Raw genomic sequence first — 17,108 nt, forward strand, 5'->3', positions numbered from 1 at the left:
GTTACAATGATATAATAAAAATGACAAATTTATAACTGATCAGTTGATACATCTTATAACCAAAAACAAACAAGGAGTACCACAGAGAAGGGAGCCAAGAGATGTAGGAGAAAATCTCAACATAAAAAGAGATCAATTCCTTGCTTAGCGGTTGAGTAAAGGTTGACCATGAAAGGAGGACCAAGGAGCCCATACATAAGATGCAGAGCAGTTCCTAAAAACAAAAAATACTTTTGTGTTTCATTTGATAAGTATGTCACACTCTCGCATACCAAGATGATGGTAGGGAGATGAGGCTTTTTTTTTACATGGCTGCTGTTTGGCATGTTGCAGCACTTGTGATGTGTCTAAGTAGTTTGAGGGAGTTTTTGGGAAAGTCTGGCATAGGCAGAAGGAGCAGGCTATCCTTGGGGTTATGTGAAGTCTACAAATTGATGATGCTTATGGCCAAGGAAACCATGTATACTATTTTATTTACTAAATCGTTTTACAATTTAATATGCGTAATGATTGTAAAATACTGACCAAAGCATAATATTTTAAGTATCTCATTGATTTGTTAATATTGTATACAATATGAGATTAGCAGAAACATAGTACCAGTTTCTAGAGGAACAAGTTATTTTGATGTTCTGATTGATAAGGTTTGATTTAAATTAGAGGGAAACTAAATATGAATTAAATGTACCACCATTTGAGAAATAGCATTCTATAAGCCAAAGTAACTGATGGTATATTAGTTAGAGAACTTATATTAGACCGGCTACTACTGTTTTTATAGTTTTAATTTGCTTATTTATACACTATCACAGATAACACAGCTTTTCACTGTTTTTAAATATTTCACTAGTCTTGGGGTATATAGAGGATATAAATTTGATTTTCATTAATAAACTAGTAAAATGCTGATTTTATAAAAATGTTAGAATCCAGAGCATCCATTGCCATAATAATTTTGTGTTCCCCTGTTTGTTTGGTATCTATGGACAATTCTGGGGTGAAAACACCCATAATAAGATTGAAGTGATTTCAGCATATTATAGATTGTTATTCAGGAAGGAGTCATGATGGTTATCCAGTTCAGATCCTCGACTGAGTATATGTGTATGCAGCAGAGAGAACATGTGATAGCTATGTAGTATCTGGTGACAACAAAATTATAAATGCCCACTACTGACCCAGAAGATATAACAGCTGCCCTGGCGAGCTTTCACCCATGGTCCCTAGATCAAAGACCCTTCTCTGACTTATTCTCTGCTTTATGATAAAGCAGAGAATAAGACAGAATGGGAGCAGCAAGCTTCTGCACCACAAGATCTCCTCTAGACAACACAGGGAGACCAGGAGATCATGCCATATGTAAGAGGACGAAGAGCAAGTGCAGTCTATTCTGCACCACTTGGTCTCCCTCCATCCTCTGCGGGCTTTCAACTAAAGGTAAATCATTTTCAGACTAATTACTAGTGTTGCCAGTGACATGGGGCACGTTTGGAGCAACTGGGGCAGCATGTGGGTGCATTTTAGAATGAATAATGTGGGGGTGCTAATAATTTGGGAATGTTTTCAGGACTGAAATTAATGGTAATTTCAGCCCTTTTGGAAGGTTAGAGAGCTGCTTAAAGTAAATGATGTTGTCCATCACTAATATATAGATAGATGACGTTCCTAAAAAAAAATACTTTTTTCATTTGATAAGTGTATCAAGTGTGTTTTTTTTTTTTTTTAATGTAATCTGATGGTGGAAAACCTCTTTAACATGGATTGACAATGCTCTAATGTCTATTTCATTTTGTGATATATAATGACCAATTTACCTATAATTGCATAAACTTCTTGTTCACTAAACTCTAGACTTAATTCTCCTACAGACAAATTTGTCTCTAAGTGAATTGCATGGATGCCAGCCTACAATTTTTTTTTCCATTTGTATTCAGGGAAGTTAATGTAAAAATACTGTTTGTTTCATTTGTACGTTTGCCATTGGATAAAGACATAGCAAGCAACCATTAGTTGTTTTCTTTGGTTCTTTTTTGTTCGCTCTTTGATCCCTCCCATCCTTCTTTTCTCTAAGATAATGTCTGATAGTATTACTTTATATTCCTATCTGTTGTATGGAAGCGGAATTGGTGGTGAGCAAGCATGTTTGGTACATACCTAATAGAAGATATTGGCAGAAAACAATAACAATGGTGGTGCTTCAAGTCTTCTGTGCAAATTTGTACATATATATTTTTATAACTCCATTACGTAAGTCTTGTGCTAATGTTTTAAAAAAATGGGGCTACTGTGTCTTATAAGAAATCCTAGTCAAGAATCACCATTAGTTTCAAGTGTGCGCATACTGCCACAGCTGTAAATCTCTATCCCTCATAAACAGTATCTTGTACAACTGAGATTGTGTTCTATATTGTAGTCATAGTCTGCCCTACACAATGTCTATCTAGCCCAAGTAAATTTTTTACATTTTCTTTTTAGCCACATTGTAAATCATTTGGTCAGGGCGAAGTGTAAAGAAGTTACTTTGCATAAGGATGGACCACTTGGAGAGACAGTGTTGGAATGTTACAATTGCGGCTGCCGAAATGTGTTTCTCCTGGGATTCATTCCTGCTAAGGCAGATTCTGTGGTTGTGCTTCTGTGCAGGTAAGTCAAGTTGTGAATATTTTCTGGTCCCTTGGATATTTTACACTCCTACATGAATTCTGTAATTCCCAGCCCCCCCATGCTCATTACCTTTTTCTCAACATTTTTGACATCTAGCTTTTAACCTATATAATAGGAAAGTATGGTATATTAAAGAAGTCATGTGATCATGATTTCCGGACACTGTTCCTAGGTAGTCTCATTAATTAGACATTTTCCCACCTTTCCTTATAAGCCAATTTCAGCAGTATGTCTTTGTTTTGCACCTTATCTACTGTCTGCCACCATCTACATTTTCACCACAATGCCACATTTCCTTGATCCCTATGGCCATTTACCGAGGCTGTGGATACATTTAGGGAGGTTTTGCAGCACCACATGAGTATCTTACTGTGTATCGCAGGAGACCACTAGATCTATCCACATGAACTTACTCATTCTCCCCTCAATGGAGCATTTATATTTCACATACTTGCTGGATTTCATTTACGTTTCTGGTACCTCATGTTCAGTGTCTCTTCAGAAAATTTTGCTTGCCAGGTGTCAATTAAAAGTAGCCGGGTCCGCTTGAACCTACCCAAAACGTCAATGTGTGTAAAAATTAGCGAAAATTCTTGTAATATCTTCTATTAATGATACTTTGTTCTACATCGGTTTCACATTTTATATGTTGGCGCCACTGCGGACGTGAGGGTACCCTGTCTCACAAATGGTGGCACTGCCCAAAACTGCTCCCATTCTGGGACGCCATTCATCGCTTAATTTTCAACATCACTCAGTTTTCTCTCCCTCCCTTACTCACTACTCCCTCGCTCAATCCCCAAGTTTCTGAAACACACCCAGAAACTCATTTCTTATATTCTTAGTGCCGTCAGATGCGAAATTGCCCTCTTCTTGGAAAAGCCCAGAACCTCCTCCTTTCATCTATCATGAATATTATATTTCTTTTTCATCCAGTCTGGGGGACACTGCTTACCATGGGGTTGTGGAGGGGAGCACGGGAGTTGGCACCTAGCTAGTTAACTTTAGCACTGCTGACAGACCCCTCCCCTCTACAATCCCCCTGCCTCTTCCTCCCAGTTTTTTCTAGGTGCCCAAGGAATTGGGCTGTGTTTTAGTTTCTGATAGTTTATTTCATTTAATTTTATTTCTTTTCTTATTTAATTTGTTAATTTTTTTCCTTTAAGACTTTTTTTTCTTTTGGTGGCAGATCTGGGAGTGTGTTCTATCATAGAGAACACACTCCCAGAATAGCAGCGCAGACACTACTCAGATGAGAGCCAGAGGCTCTCACTGGCAGAGAATAGAGTGCCTGAATACAGAGTCTCCAGACCGCTGTCACTCTCGGAGCTTCCCCGATAACCGGCGCTGCCACTGCAGGCATAGAGCGCCGGTTATCAGATACAAATGCCGACGGCCATCTTGGACTCGGTCCGTGGGGAACAGGGTGTAAGAGGAGAAGGGGGCAATACCAAGATCCCCCCTCTTAGATAGGAGGGGGCATTGGGGGACAGAACCGCTGCGGGAGACCTCAATTCTTTGAGGTCTCCGTTACTCTGCCGCATAGTATATTTTTTTCCATTGAGAAATTTTGAAGAGGAGGGACAGCATTAACGGAGTGGGGGAGCTAAAACAACATAGAGGTCCCCTGCTCTTCTGCACAGTTGGATTACTCCGGTCTTCTGGCGCCAAGAGAAGCCCGGGAAAGGAGATATCTCGGTGGGAGCAGGCACCAGAACACTGCTGTTGGACTTTTCCCCTGTTTGGCCTTTGGGCTAAGTATCTGATTTATTTAACCATTTACTAAAGTTTCTGTATTTGGTCTGATTAAAAAGTGGGCTAGTAGGGGATATATTGTGGTTCTCTTACTTGCCAAAATATCACATTGTTTAACTAATCTATAATAAAAGTTGTACTTGTACTTTTGTGAATTACTTGTTTTCTTCACTGTCTCTCTCAATCTCACTCTCTAAACTCAAATCTGGTGTGTTTGGAGTTCCTTTCCTTTGTAAAAATGACAGATAAAGGAAAAGGTCCTTTGGCTAAATATTTTACATGTTCTAGATTTAAGGTTAAATTACCATGTGGGCAGAAGGACCCGTTGGTGCTCTGCTCTGCTTGCGAAGGGGGGGGGCCAAACCCAGCACACTCCAGCCCCGCTGACGGAGGAGCTGGCCTGGGTGGCTTCGCTGACAGTCTGTTTCCTCTTTAGCTGAGATTATCACTCAATCTACTCAGTTACTGACTAGTGTGGCACCTCTTCCTGCGGTGTCAGATAATGCTGTTACAGCTTTGGGGCTTTCTGCTGCCACAATTTCTACTGAAACGGCTATAGCAGGACCTTCCTCTTTAGTTACGGATCAGCCCACTGTTCTGACAGAACCTGCATGGTCCTCGGCATTTATAAAGGGTTTAGACAGGCTAAACCAATTACTTGAATCCCCAGACTTGCCCCCTGCTAAAAGAAAGCGGCTTAGATCCGCTAATCCTCTAATGGTCCTTTCAGATTCTGAGGGGTTTTCAGAAGAGGAACTGGAAACAAATTTTGATCCTTACCAGGTTGAACTGTTGGAACAGGAAGAAAACACTAGATATCAAGGTATTGATGATTTGGTTTTAGCGGTGAGGCAGGCGTTGGACCTCCCAGAAATAGAGGATCCTAGTTCTATAGACAGAAGTCTTTTTAAGAAAGCCAAAAGGAAGGTTATTCGGTTTCCTCCTTCTGTAGAATTCAGAGATATTGTTGAGGGAGCCTGGAAATAGATTGATAAAAGTTCTCTGTTCCAAAGAGATTCTCCTCCTTGTATCCATTGTAGGAAGAGGACGTGGCTAGCTGGAAGGGAATCCCTAAAGTAGATACTCCAGTAGCCCGCTTGGCACGACAAACTATCCTGCCAGTCCCGGGCACAGCAACTCTGCAGGACTCCACTGACCGCAGAGTGGAATCTCAATTAATATCTATTTTTGTAGCAACGGGTTCTTCCTTTAGACCCACATTTGCTTCAGCTTGGGTTGCTAGAGCCATGGAAGCATGGGCAGAACAATTGGCAAAGGCCTTACAGAACTCCGAATTACTTCCCCTAGCTTTAAATTTGAAAGAGGCATCAGGGTACCTTTATGAGGCGGCTCAGAACACAGCGTCTGTGTCCTCTATTCAGGCTGCGGCAATTTCAGAAAGAAGAACTTTATGGCTGAAATCCTGGGAGGTGGATTCGGAATCTAAAAAATCCCTTGAAACCATTCCCTTTTCAGCAGAAGGTTTGTTTGGCCCGGAGTTAGAGTATGATTTCCCAGGCAACGGGTGGCAAAAGCACTTTTTTGCCCTTACACAAAAGTAGAGGCCAGGCCCCGCATTTTAGCTCCTTCAGGCAGTCCTTTCGGGGGACCTTCTTTGCTAGGGGCCAGTCATTTAGGGGTAGACAACCGAATGCTAGAGGCTTATCAGTCAGAGGTAGGTCCTCGTTTGCAGCTAGGTGTCAGGCCTCCAAGGCTCAGGAGAAGCCTGCGTCCTTACTGCCACTCTACTCTCCAGGAGGTGGCGGCAGTGGGGGGACGTCTGTCTTTTTTTCAGGAACAGTGGGCAGCGTCATCTCAGGATTCTTGGATTCGGGGCATTATATCAAGGGGGTACATAATAGACCTGCTGGGTCCGGTACCACATTGTTTCTTTTTAACCCCGCTACCCTGAGATCCACAAGAAAGACAGGTAATGCAGGGTTGTCGCCTCTCCTTTCGCAAACAGTTATTTGCAGGGTCCCGGTAAAACAGAAAGGAAAGGGTTTTTATTCAAATCTTTTTCTGGTCAGGAAACCGGACAGGTCCTTTCAACCCATCTTAAAGCTAAAGAACCTCAATGTGCACTTACGAGTGGACAAATTTCGGATGGAGTCCCTGAGGTCGGTAATAAACGGCTTAGAGAAAGATCAGTTTATGGCTTCCATAGACATAAAGGACGCATACCTCCACGTTCCCATTTGGAGCGGTCATCAGCCTCTTCTGAGATTCACAGTGGGGGCCTCCCACTATCAGTTTCGGGCTCTTCCCTTCGGCATCTCCACGGCTCCAAGGGTCTTCACGAAGATCGTGTCGGTGATGGCAGCGTGTCTTCACTTAAAGGGAGCTCAGGTCGTGCCCTACTTAGACGATCTGCTCATCAAATCCTCCTCAGAGATTTGCTTGCATCAACACTTATTCCTCACCATAGCTTTCCTCGAGAGCCATGGGTGGCTGATAAACTTAAAGAAATCCCAGGTGGTTCCGTGCCAGCGCATGGTCTTCCTAGGACTCCTCATGGACACCAGTCAGCAGAAGGTGTTCCTGCCTGCGGAGAAAATCAGTTTGATTCAGAGGATAACATCTCAGGTCTTGTCCTCTCCCAGTCCCTCAATTCATTTGTGCATGCGTCTTCTAGGAAAGATGGTGGCCTCCTTTGAGACGATCCCCTTCGGTCGGGCTCATTCACGATGCTTCCAGCGGGATCTGTTGACGAAATGGTCAGGATCCCACCTACATTTGGATCGCCAGAAGATCTCGCTGTCTCCGGAGGCGAGAGAATCGCTTCAGTGGTGGCTGATTCAGAATCACATGTCGGTGGGCAGGTCCTTTGCTCCATGGTCATGGATCATAGCCACAACAGATGCCAGGCAAAAAGGTTTGGGGGCTGTAGTCCTGCATCTTCGGCTCCAGGGGCTTTGGTCAGTTCAGGAATCGGCCCTATCCATCAACACGTTAGCGTTGAAGGCATTTCTTTTGACTCTTCGGGGGGCCCAGACTCCTCTTCAGGGCCATCCAGTCAGGGTTCAGTCCGACAATGCCACGGCTGTGGCATATGTCAACAGACAGAGAGGAACGAGGAGTGCAGCTGCAATGCGAGTAGCATCTCGGATATTTCTTTGGGCGGAACAGTATGTTCCAGCAATCTTCTGCAGTGTTCATTCCAGGAATAAAAAATTGGAAGGCCGATTATCTCAGTCGCAATGCGATGACGCCAGGGCAGTGGTGCCTCCATCTGGAAGTATTTCAGTCTCTAGTTCAGAGGTGGGGTCTTCCGGATATAGATCTCATGGCCTCCAGACACAACAGAAAGGTTCCCACGTTTTGCGCAAGGGCAAGGGACCCTTTAGCGGTAGCAGTGGACGTAATGACCATGTCATGGGATTTCATTTTAATATCACCCTCAGGGCCGCATCGAGTGTGGTACGCGGATATAATCTCCATGGCGGTAGGACAAGAACATAGTCTTCCGTTGCGAGACGATCTTCTTCTACAAGGTCCCTTACCTCGCCTCAGTTTAATGGCATGGCTGTGAAGCCAGGCTCTGGAGGGCTAGGGGTTTCTCCCACAGTGTAGTGAACACTCTGCTGCGAGCTCGAAAGCCGGTTTCAGCTCGCATCTATCATCGTATTTGGCGAGCCTATATCAGATGGTGTGAAAAGAAGTCCTGTCACACGTCCTATTTTCGTCTCCCTTGATTATTGGCTTTTCTTCAGGATGTGCTGGAAGCGGGTCTCCGTTTAGGTTCCTGAAGAGTTCAGTTATCGGCGCTTTCAGTTTTCTTTCACCTGAAGTTAGCGGATTTGCCAGACATCAAGACTTTTTTTCAGGGAGTCTTACATATTCAGCCTCCCTATGTTCCGTCTACAGCACCATGGGATCTTAACCTGGTACTTGATATGCTTAAAGGGCCTCCTTTTGAGCCATTACTTGCAGCAGATTTTAGGTGTCTGACCTGGAAAGTTGTCTTTCTTTTAGCAATTGCATCTGCACGCAGGGTTTCAGAATTGGGAGCTCTGTCTTGCCGGGAACCATATCTGTTTTTTCACGAGGACAGAGCGGTATTAAGAACTCTCCCTTCTTTTGTTCCAAAAGTTGTTTCGGCATTCCATTTGAACCAGGAAATTGTGGTTCCGGTCTTTTCATCAACTTCTCATTCTGATCAGCAGTCAATGGAAAAGTTAGATGTGGTTAAGGCTCTCCGTATTTATGTTAAAAGAACTTCCCAGGTTAGGCGTTCAGATCCTCTGTTTGTTCTTTTTGATTCTAATAAAAGAGGCTGGCCAGTCTCAAAACAGTCTATTGCAAGATGGATTACGGCAACCATTAAGCAGGCTTACATAAGGGCTAACCGTCCTGTGCCAGAGAGACTTACGGCCCATTCCACCAGATCGGTAGGGGCATCGTGGGCAGCGAGAAATGGGGCTTCTGCGGACCAGCTTTGCAGGGCAGCCACCTGGTCCTCTGTCCACACCTTTACCAAATTTTATCAGTTTAATGTATTTGCGTCCGCGGATGCAAATTTTGCTCGTGGTGCTCTACGAGCGAGGCTTTCAGAGCGGTCCCACCCTTAGGGGGCTGCTTTAGAACGTCCCCATGGTAAGCAGTGTCCCCCAGACTGGATGAAAGAGAAAAGAGGATTTATGTACTCGCGTTAAATCTGATTCTGTCTGGGGGACACTGCGATCCCTCCCTTCTGCTTTTCCTCTGTGTGCTTTTGGTTGATTGGCCCTTTTCTCCTTGGGGCTTTTTATTTAACTGAGAGGAAGAGGCAGGGTGATTGTAGAGGGGAGGGGTCTGTCAGCAGTGTTAAAGTTAACTAGCTAGGTGCTAACTCCCGTGCTCCCCTCCACAACCCCATGGTAAGCAGTGTCGTCGCCCCCCCCCCCCCCCCCCCATTACCTGTTCCTCCTACCTTTTTTTTTTTCTTCTCTACACTCCACCCACCTGTATGCTATTTTTGTTTTTTTACTTTATTTTAGAATACCCTTTGGAAACTGATTCTTGTTCTAGCAATTACAATATGTAAGTTTCCCTCCATCTGTTTCCACCCCTACAAAACCCAATAAAATGTTTATTGGGGGCATTTGTAATACCTTGCAATAATATTGAAACATTTTGGAGGTTGTTGTCAACACCTGATAGGACTGGTCAAACTGGTAGTAAGTGGTGTAACACACACTCTGCTGGCTGTAATGCTCACATAGTGCCTGTTCTAATGGGAGAAACAGTGGTTTATTCTATTATAATTGGACTCTGTTGTGATCCAAGAGCTGGTTGGCAAGTAAAAGCAGCTAGGTAGAGCACCCAGGAAATAGGTGCTGGGGACAACACTGGTGTCATTACATCAGTATATTGTCTGCCAGTATTGTTTAGTTTTAATCACAATGGTTACATTTCCTTATGGGTTTTCTATCTTCTTATATAGGGCCACTTAAATCTGAAATTGAAATTTTCAGATATGATCTGTGATGATAGAATACATTGTTTAGTGTTAACTTGGCATTTCACTATAGCTCTGTGAAAAAACTGACTCTGCATGCATTTCAGTTACTGGCGCAGCAGTAGCTTTCCACACAGTGAATTTCTGTACAGGAACACTGGAAAAACTCAAACTGCTACTACTTAGAGTTCACATCTTTTGAAGTACATGCTTTTTGCATTTTTAATCCATTCTCTCTCCATGTTGCAGTGATTTATCGCCCCCGCCCTGGAGCACACCAACAATTTATTGAGGATTTCTCTGCATGGCTCCCTCTCTTATCTTCAGACATCCCCACCCTCATCTTGGGTGATTTCAACATCCCCATTGATAACCCACCTTCCAAAACTGCTTCTAAACTACTCTCTTACCTCCTCATTTGACCTCTCCCAGTGGATTGAATCATCTACTCATCAGGATAGCCATTACCTTGATCTTGTTTACTCTAGCTCCGTTTCTAATTTCCTTAACACACCCTTCCCCCTTTCGGATTATCACCTTATCAGCTTACATGCTCCCCACCACTGCTCTAACCCCTCTCCTGTCTAACTCTACCAAGCCTCCTCATACCCGCAGAAATCTTAGTTCTATTAATCTTCAACAATTTTCCATCTCTTTCCAACACCTTCTCTCCCTTGAGATGGCAGTTCTTAATTTTCACCAAACCTTAGCAACAGCCCTTGATCAAGTGGCTCCAGCAACTCTTCAGACTACACGTCGACTTTGATGTCAGCCGTGGTACACTACAGTAACGCAAAATCTTCAAAAACTTTCCTGTAAAGCAGAACGTCACTGGCGTAAATCTCGTACCTCTAATGACTTCTCCACATATACTTCTAACTACCGTTTCTATCGAAATGCTCTGGACACTGCAAAACGACAACAAACTTCCAATCTCTCATCTATGCTCGGGCTTCTAACCCCAAACGCCTTTTTAGCACATTTACATCTCTTCTCAATCCTCCCAGCCTAAACCCTCCGTCTACTATCGGTGCCAAGGATCTTGCTTCCTATTTCAAGGACAAGATTGATAAGATCATCCTAAAAATGGTATCCTCTTCCTCGACAAGCAATCGGCTTAATTCCTTCCCACCACCCTCTCTGCATTTGACCCCCCAAATGAAGAGGAAATTTCTACTCTCTTCTTATCTTCCTACTCTACCTCCTGTCATCTTGATCCTAGTCCCTCGCATATTGGTAGATCCCTGTCTACTGTGCTCACTTCACCTCTAACTTAAATCTGTAATCTCTCGCTCTCTACTGGCATCTTTCCATCACTATACATGCACGCAGTGATTACTCCAGTTCTGGAAAAACAAGATTCCGACCCAAACTCTCTCAAATTACTGTCCCATCTCTCAGCTCCCTTGCCCCTCCAAGCTTCTAGAGAGACTTGCCTACACTCGCCTCACACGCTTCCTTTTCGCAAACAACCTGTTGAATCCTCTTCAGTCTGTCTTTCGTTTTCAACACTCTACAGATACTGCGTTGACTAGGGTTGTCAATGATCTGATCACTGCTAAAACTAAACGCCATTACTCTCTCCTAATTCTCCTGGATCTCTCTGCTGCTTTTGACACCGTTGACCACTCTCTTCTCATACAAACACTGCAATCCCTAGGTCTTCAAGACACTCTCCTATCCTGGTTCTCATCCTACCTTTCTAATCGCTCTTTCACCGTTTCTCTGGATCCACCTCTGCTTCGCTTCCTTTATCAGTTGGAGTACCGCAAGGCTCAGTGCTACGTCCTCTGCTGTTCTCTATCTATACCACTTCTCTTGGAAATCTAATGAGCTCCTTTGGATTTCAGTATCCTCTCTATGCGGAAGATACCCAAATTTATCTATCCTCTCCTGATATCTCGACATCTGTGTTGTCCCGTGTAACTGACTGTCTTTCTGCCATTTCATCTTGGATGTCCTATCGCCAACTCTAGCTCAATCTTTCTAAAACAGAGTTGTTAATAATCTCACCCACCAACAAGAGGATACCTGACATTTCTATCTCTGTTGATAACATGACCTTAAACCCCACCTTACAAGCTCGCTGCCTAGGTGTGATCTTTGATTCAGAACTATCCTTTGTTTCTATATACATCGACTCTATATCTAAATCATGTTATGTACATCTAAAAAACATTTGCAGAATACGCACATATCTTACACAAGACACTGCAAAAACCTTAATTCATGCATCTCCTGTATTGACTATTGCAATTCCCTCCTTACTGGTCTTCCACCAAAACAGACTCAAGCCCCTACAATCTATTTTGCACGCTGTGGCAAGATTAGTTTTCCATGCAAATCATTAATCTACTGCTTAATCACTCTCTGTCTCTACACTGGTTGCCTGTTTTCTACCGAATCCAATATAAAATACTTTTTCTAACCTACAAGACCATTAATAAAGCGGCACCAACATACATCTCCTCTCTTGTCTCAAAATATCTCCCAACTCGACAACTCCATTCTGCACAAGATCATTACATCCTCCCATTCCTGGTCACAGGACATTTTTCGGGCTGCACCCACTCTATGGAATTCAGTCCCTCACACAATAAGACTCTCCTTTGGTTTACAAACTTTCAAGGGTTCTCTGAAAACCTACCTCTTCAGACAAGCTTATAATATTCCTCAACCACCCTCTTAACCTCACTAGTTTACCCTATAACCACCCATTACACAATTTCATATAAGACAACCACTCCCTGACCAACATTGTTGTGTGACTGGATCATTTAGCTTATGAATCACTTACCGTTGCAGCCTGAAATGCAAAATGTAGACTTAACCTCATTTTTAAACTCCCATTGTCCCATAGATTGTAAGCTTGCAAGCAGGGCCTTCTCACCTCTTTGTCTGTTTTATACAGTTTGTTTCTTACTGTATTTGTCCCCAATTGTAAAGCGCTATGGAATATGTTGGCGCTATATAAATAAATGATGATGATATAAAGGCAATGTCCAATTTGGAGGATGGCTGGATGAGGAGGCATGGTGATGACACTGTCTTTCTTTGTGAGATTTTTTTGACTGGAATCTGAGCCCCATATTATACTCAGTCTTCAGCTCTTTTATGCTCCCAATCTTTGACAGGGTTGGGGATAGAACAACATGTAACCAATCGGCTTTCAATCTGAGTGGAGTATTGCAGAGAGATAAGTGTGCTGATCTTGAGGGAGGCAGTTACTGTCCATTGTATAATAGTTTTTTTTGAAAATGGGGTGTCTGTGAGAGGAGTCTGTCATGGTTTTTGAAGGTTGATGGAAACAAGCCACAGACTGAAAGTTAAGTAGTGGAGGGAGCAGGGTCCCCATTAGCACAGAGTAGTGATGCAAGGCTTATGGTGTTAAAGTGCACGGGAGATTGTTAATGTAACACTCTGCTGAAATTACCACCATTAGTAATGTGGGAAATTGGGAGAAGTTTGTCCTGCATAGTTATGATGCCCTGCAAGGGAGAAAAATGTTACTGCAGCACTGTGTCTTTGAAGAGCAGGAATCACCCTTCCTATAGTCCCAAATATGGCCCAGAAAGTCATCAGGTTTTTTCTTTTAAAACTTAAAGAAAATGTGTTAAAAACAATATTCTTTCTATTCTTTTTGGGTAGCTAATTATATACCTAGTGTAATTTTGTGTATTTACTAACTCTTTTCAGACATCTTATGTTGGTGCAAGTCTGATTTAATAGTATTTTTCTTTTCTTAGACAACCATGTGCCAGTCAGAGCAGCTTGAAGGATATTAACTGGGACAGCTCCCAGTGGCAACCTCTTATTCAGGACCGTTGCTTCCTTTCCTGGTTAGTGAAAATCCCATCTGAACAAGAGCAACTGAGAGCTCGCCAAATTACTGCCCAGCAAATAAACAAATTGGAGGAGCTGTGGAAGGTAACATCACAAGATCTCACAAAATAAATTAATCTATAAGGACATTTCCTACTTGTGTTTAGTAATATTTTTTAAGTTTTCTTAGGTCATACCTATCGAGCAATGCATCTGAATATTGTAACATCGGTAGATCTAAGCCCACTATTATGTAAACTTGACACCAGACTTCTGAGATACAAATGTGCTTTTTAATTCCACATTTAAGTTTACTGTGCTCTATACTGTCAAATCTACCAGCTCTTAAGGTGTTCTTTGGACAGTCAATAAGCCCTTAATAGATCTTATTGGTTACAAATGGTGTGTGTACAAGCACAAAAAGGCAGACAATTCTTTCCTACTACAGATAGGAAGCCTTCAGATATCAAATGTGACAAATAGGAGATGTGGTCGGACAATGAGCACTATCAGATTCAGACATGTGGCATGTGCAGCTCAATGCCTGGATCTTTCAGATTTGGCTATACTTATCTGTCGGGTTGCAGGATCGATCAGTGCATAGATATCTTTACTTGCAAAACAGAGTTTATCAATTGCATGCTACTTCTACATTTGTTACAGCCATCTTAAAGTGTTACTTGGCCTGACTCAAATAAATTTACAATAAATCCTATTAATTTAAAAGCACTCCAATTAGAAAGTGATCAAATGCAAAGCTTTACAGGCTGGCGTGGGAGGAAAAAACTTTTCTACTCATTAAATCCATTTCTCCAGTTTCCATCTGGGGGACACTGCTACCATGGGGTTACGCTGGGTGCTTAGGAGTTAAACATTTTAGAGTCTGAAACGCTCCCCTCTCCAGTTCACAACTTAAAATGCTGCAAAGGAAAGAGAAAACTGAACACTAAATCAACTTCAGAACTTCAAACTGAACTTAATGTCCCCAAAATGAATCGGAGAAATGGATTTCACATTGGTGCAAAAATGTTTTTTTTGTTCATCTTGCCATCTGGGGGGACACTGCTACAATGGGGAACATTCAAAGATGCCCCCAGGGGTGGACACGCTTGGACAAATCTGAACGCTAAACCTTTCAATTAGACTCTTTGCATGCCAAAGGGAGACCAAATTGCTGCCCAACATAGCTTGCCGTCGAAGGCCCCATGAATCACTCCCAGGAAGCATTCGCTGATCTAGTGGGGAGAGAATATCCATGAAGCACTCTGATCTAGTAGAGTGAGCTGAATTGTTCTCTGGAACCGTTGTATCGGAACCGATATAAGCCTGATGAATAGTGACTCCACTTGGTGATCTGTTTCGTTGTTGGCCAAACCCCTCTTCTGCAAGGCAAAGTGAACCAGAAGATTCATTCCTGTGAATACCTGAAGTCCTGTCCAAATAAGGGTTCAATAAAATGTATAACGATCTGACTGCTACGTCCAGTAAGGTGAGCTAGTCCTAATCACTCAAAGATCTGGTTTTCCTTAGAAAAGGGATAATCCTGATTAAGGTGGAAACTAGACACATCTTTAGGTTGGAAAGAAGTATTGGCTTCAAGATGGCCCTTCTTGATGAAATATCAGAGAAGGAAAATTGCAATATAACCACCCACGTCTGAGCTGAAGCTTTGGCAAGAAATAAAGTTTTTCATATCTATCAACAGTCTTTAAAAGGCTCAAACGATGGAAGCTGGAGCACCGATATTCCAAGTTCAGGTTCCATGGTGCTGTTGGTGGGATGTTGAATGCGTTAAATTCCCTGCAAGAAAGCTCCAGAATAAGAGCAACTTTTGAAAATAAATAGGGCTGAATGCGGTACCTTACTGAAACTAGGTCTGAGTCCACTGTCAAGGCCAGCCATAAAAAACAAAAGACGAGAGAGCTGGAGTTTCAAAAATCCTTTCTTGAGGAGAGGAGTGTCTGAAGTAAGCCAGTCAGGGAGGAGGTTGCAGGGGGATGTTTCTCCCCATGGGTCCAATGCAATGAGCTTTCTCTCCTTAGGACAGTTTCCTGCTAGCTCTCATTGCCCATAGTGTCCTAGTGGCAAGGGGTGTCACCTGATCCATATAAACCATGGTCATGCCAGGGAATTAACTAAAACGGACCCCTTCTGTGCTCTGTTTAAGCTGGCGGTACTGTAGTGCATAAAATCTCCTCCACCGTTTGTGAAAGATAGGTGTATAACTGGAAATGCCACTTCTTCCTGACTTGAAAAACTTACCCCCCATGCTTCTACACGTGAGTGACTGACTGACTGAATACATTATAATAAAACTCAGGAGGTTTTTGCAAAAAATCAAACCCTGTAGTAGGACTGCCATAGAAAGCCCATAAAAACACTTGAGCAATTGGTTAGAACTGGAGAAGGGAGGAGCTTTATTCTTTTAAGTGTTTAACACCAAAGTGCCCAGCTTCACCACATGGTAGCAGTGTCCCCCAGGTGGCAAGAAGGAGAAATGCTGAGCCTTTTTTTTTTCCCTGCAGAGTGAAAATCCCCCTTATTTACATGTTTCAACCATGTCTCTCAAAGTGATTAGGATGAAGACTCTGTACCAAGACCATTTCCCCCCTAAATTAAATGTCTATTGCAGGATGCCCAACATAAAGGATCAAGTACACTCTCTATATGTCACATATTTTAGCCTGACCTATGTTAAAGCTGCCCATAGAAATAAAAAAATCAAAATAATCTGTTTAAGGAGAAGCGTGATGCTCTTTTTGTGTATGGTAGTTCTATTTTATGACCTGTTGATACTTTTTACTGATGTTGACCAGAATATCTGAAATATCTATCTTTTTGTGCTGTTTGCCTTTTGAAACACATCCATAATTGTCAAACTCTCAAATTTCTTATGCACAAACTAAATCTTGAGTAAGTTTTGTGTTAAAACAATTGTGGAGAATTTTTATCTGGATAACAAAGTTTGACATTACCCAATCTTTGTGCGTTTATGAATTGCAGGATAAAGCTATTGCAAAATTACTTTGTATTCCCCAAGTTAGAAATGCTTTGTTCTATAAGGTGATGTACGGCGAGTTGTTTGTTTTATACATATACACATTGGGCCTGAGTCATTAAGGAGACTTTACACCTTGGCAAAACCATGTTGCATTGTGAGGGGAGGTAAATTTTAAAACGTAGACAGATTTATAGTTGGAGTGGGGCATGGCCTACTTTTTAAATGTCGGTGTAAGAATAAAGCTATCAAGTATTTTCGTGCTTCATGAAAAAGCAGCCAGTATTTTACTTACATGCAAAATAAACTAATTTACACCCCTTGAATTGTAACATGGTTTGTCCAGGAACACATTACTACGTCTTTTTTTTTTTTGTTTTTTTTTTTTGTTTTTTTTTTTACTGTGTTGCTCTCCTTAATGACTCAGGC

General features: G+C 42.4%; 1 protein-coding gene across 1 annotated transcript in view; it reads left to right on the top strand.

The window, feature by feature from the left end:
* The window catches only part of UPF1 (UPF1 RNA helicase and ATPase), an 80,209-nt gene that overhangs the window by 16,041 nt on the left and 47,060 nt on the right, over positions 1 to 17,108 (top strand). Inside the window, exons 4-5 of the mRNA XM_075204730.1 lie at positions 2,476 to 2,643; positions 13,606 to 13,786. Of these exons, the coding sequence (XP_075060831.1) occupies positions 2,476 to 2,643; positions 13,606 to 13,786 (349 nt within the window). The remainder of the gene's footprint in view (positions 1 to 2,475; positions 2,644 to 13,605; positions 13,787 to 17,108) is intronic.

The sequence above is a fragment of the Mixophyes fleayi genome, chromosome 1 (assembly GCF_038048845.1).
Source record: "Mixophyes fleayi isolate aMixFle1 chromosome 1, aMixFle1.hap1, whole genome shotgun sequence".
Taxonomy (NCBI): Eukaryota; Metazoa; Chordata; class Amphibia; order Anura; family Limnodynastidae; genus Mixophyes; species Mixophyes fleayi.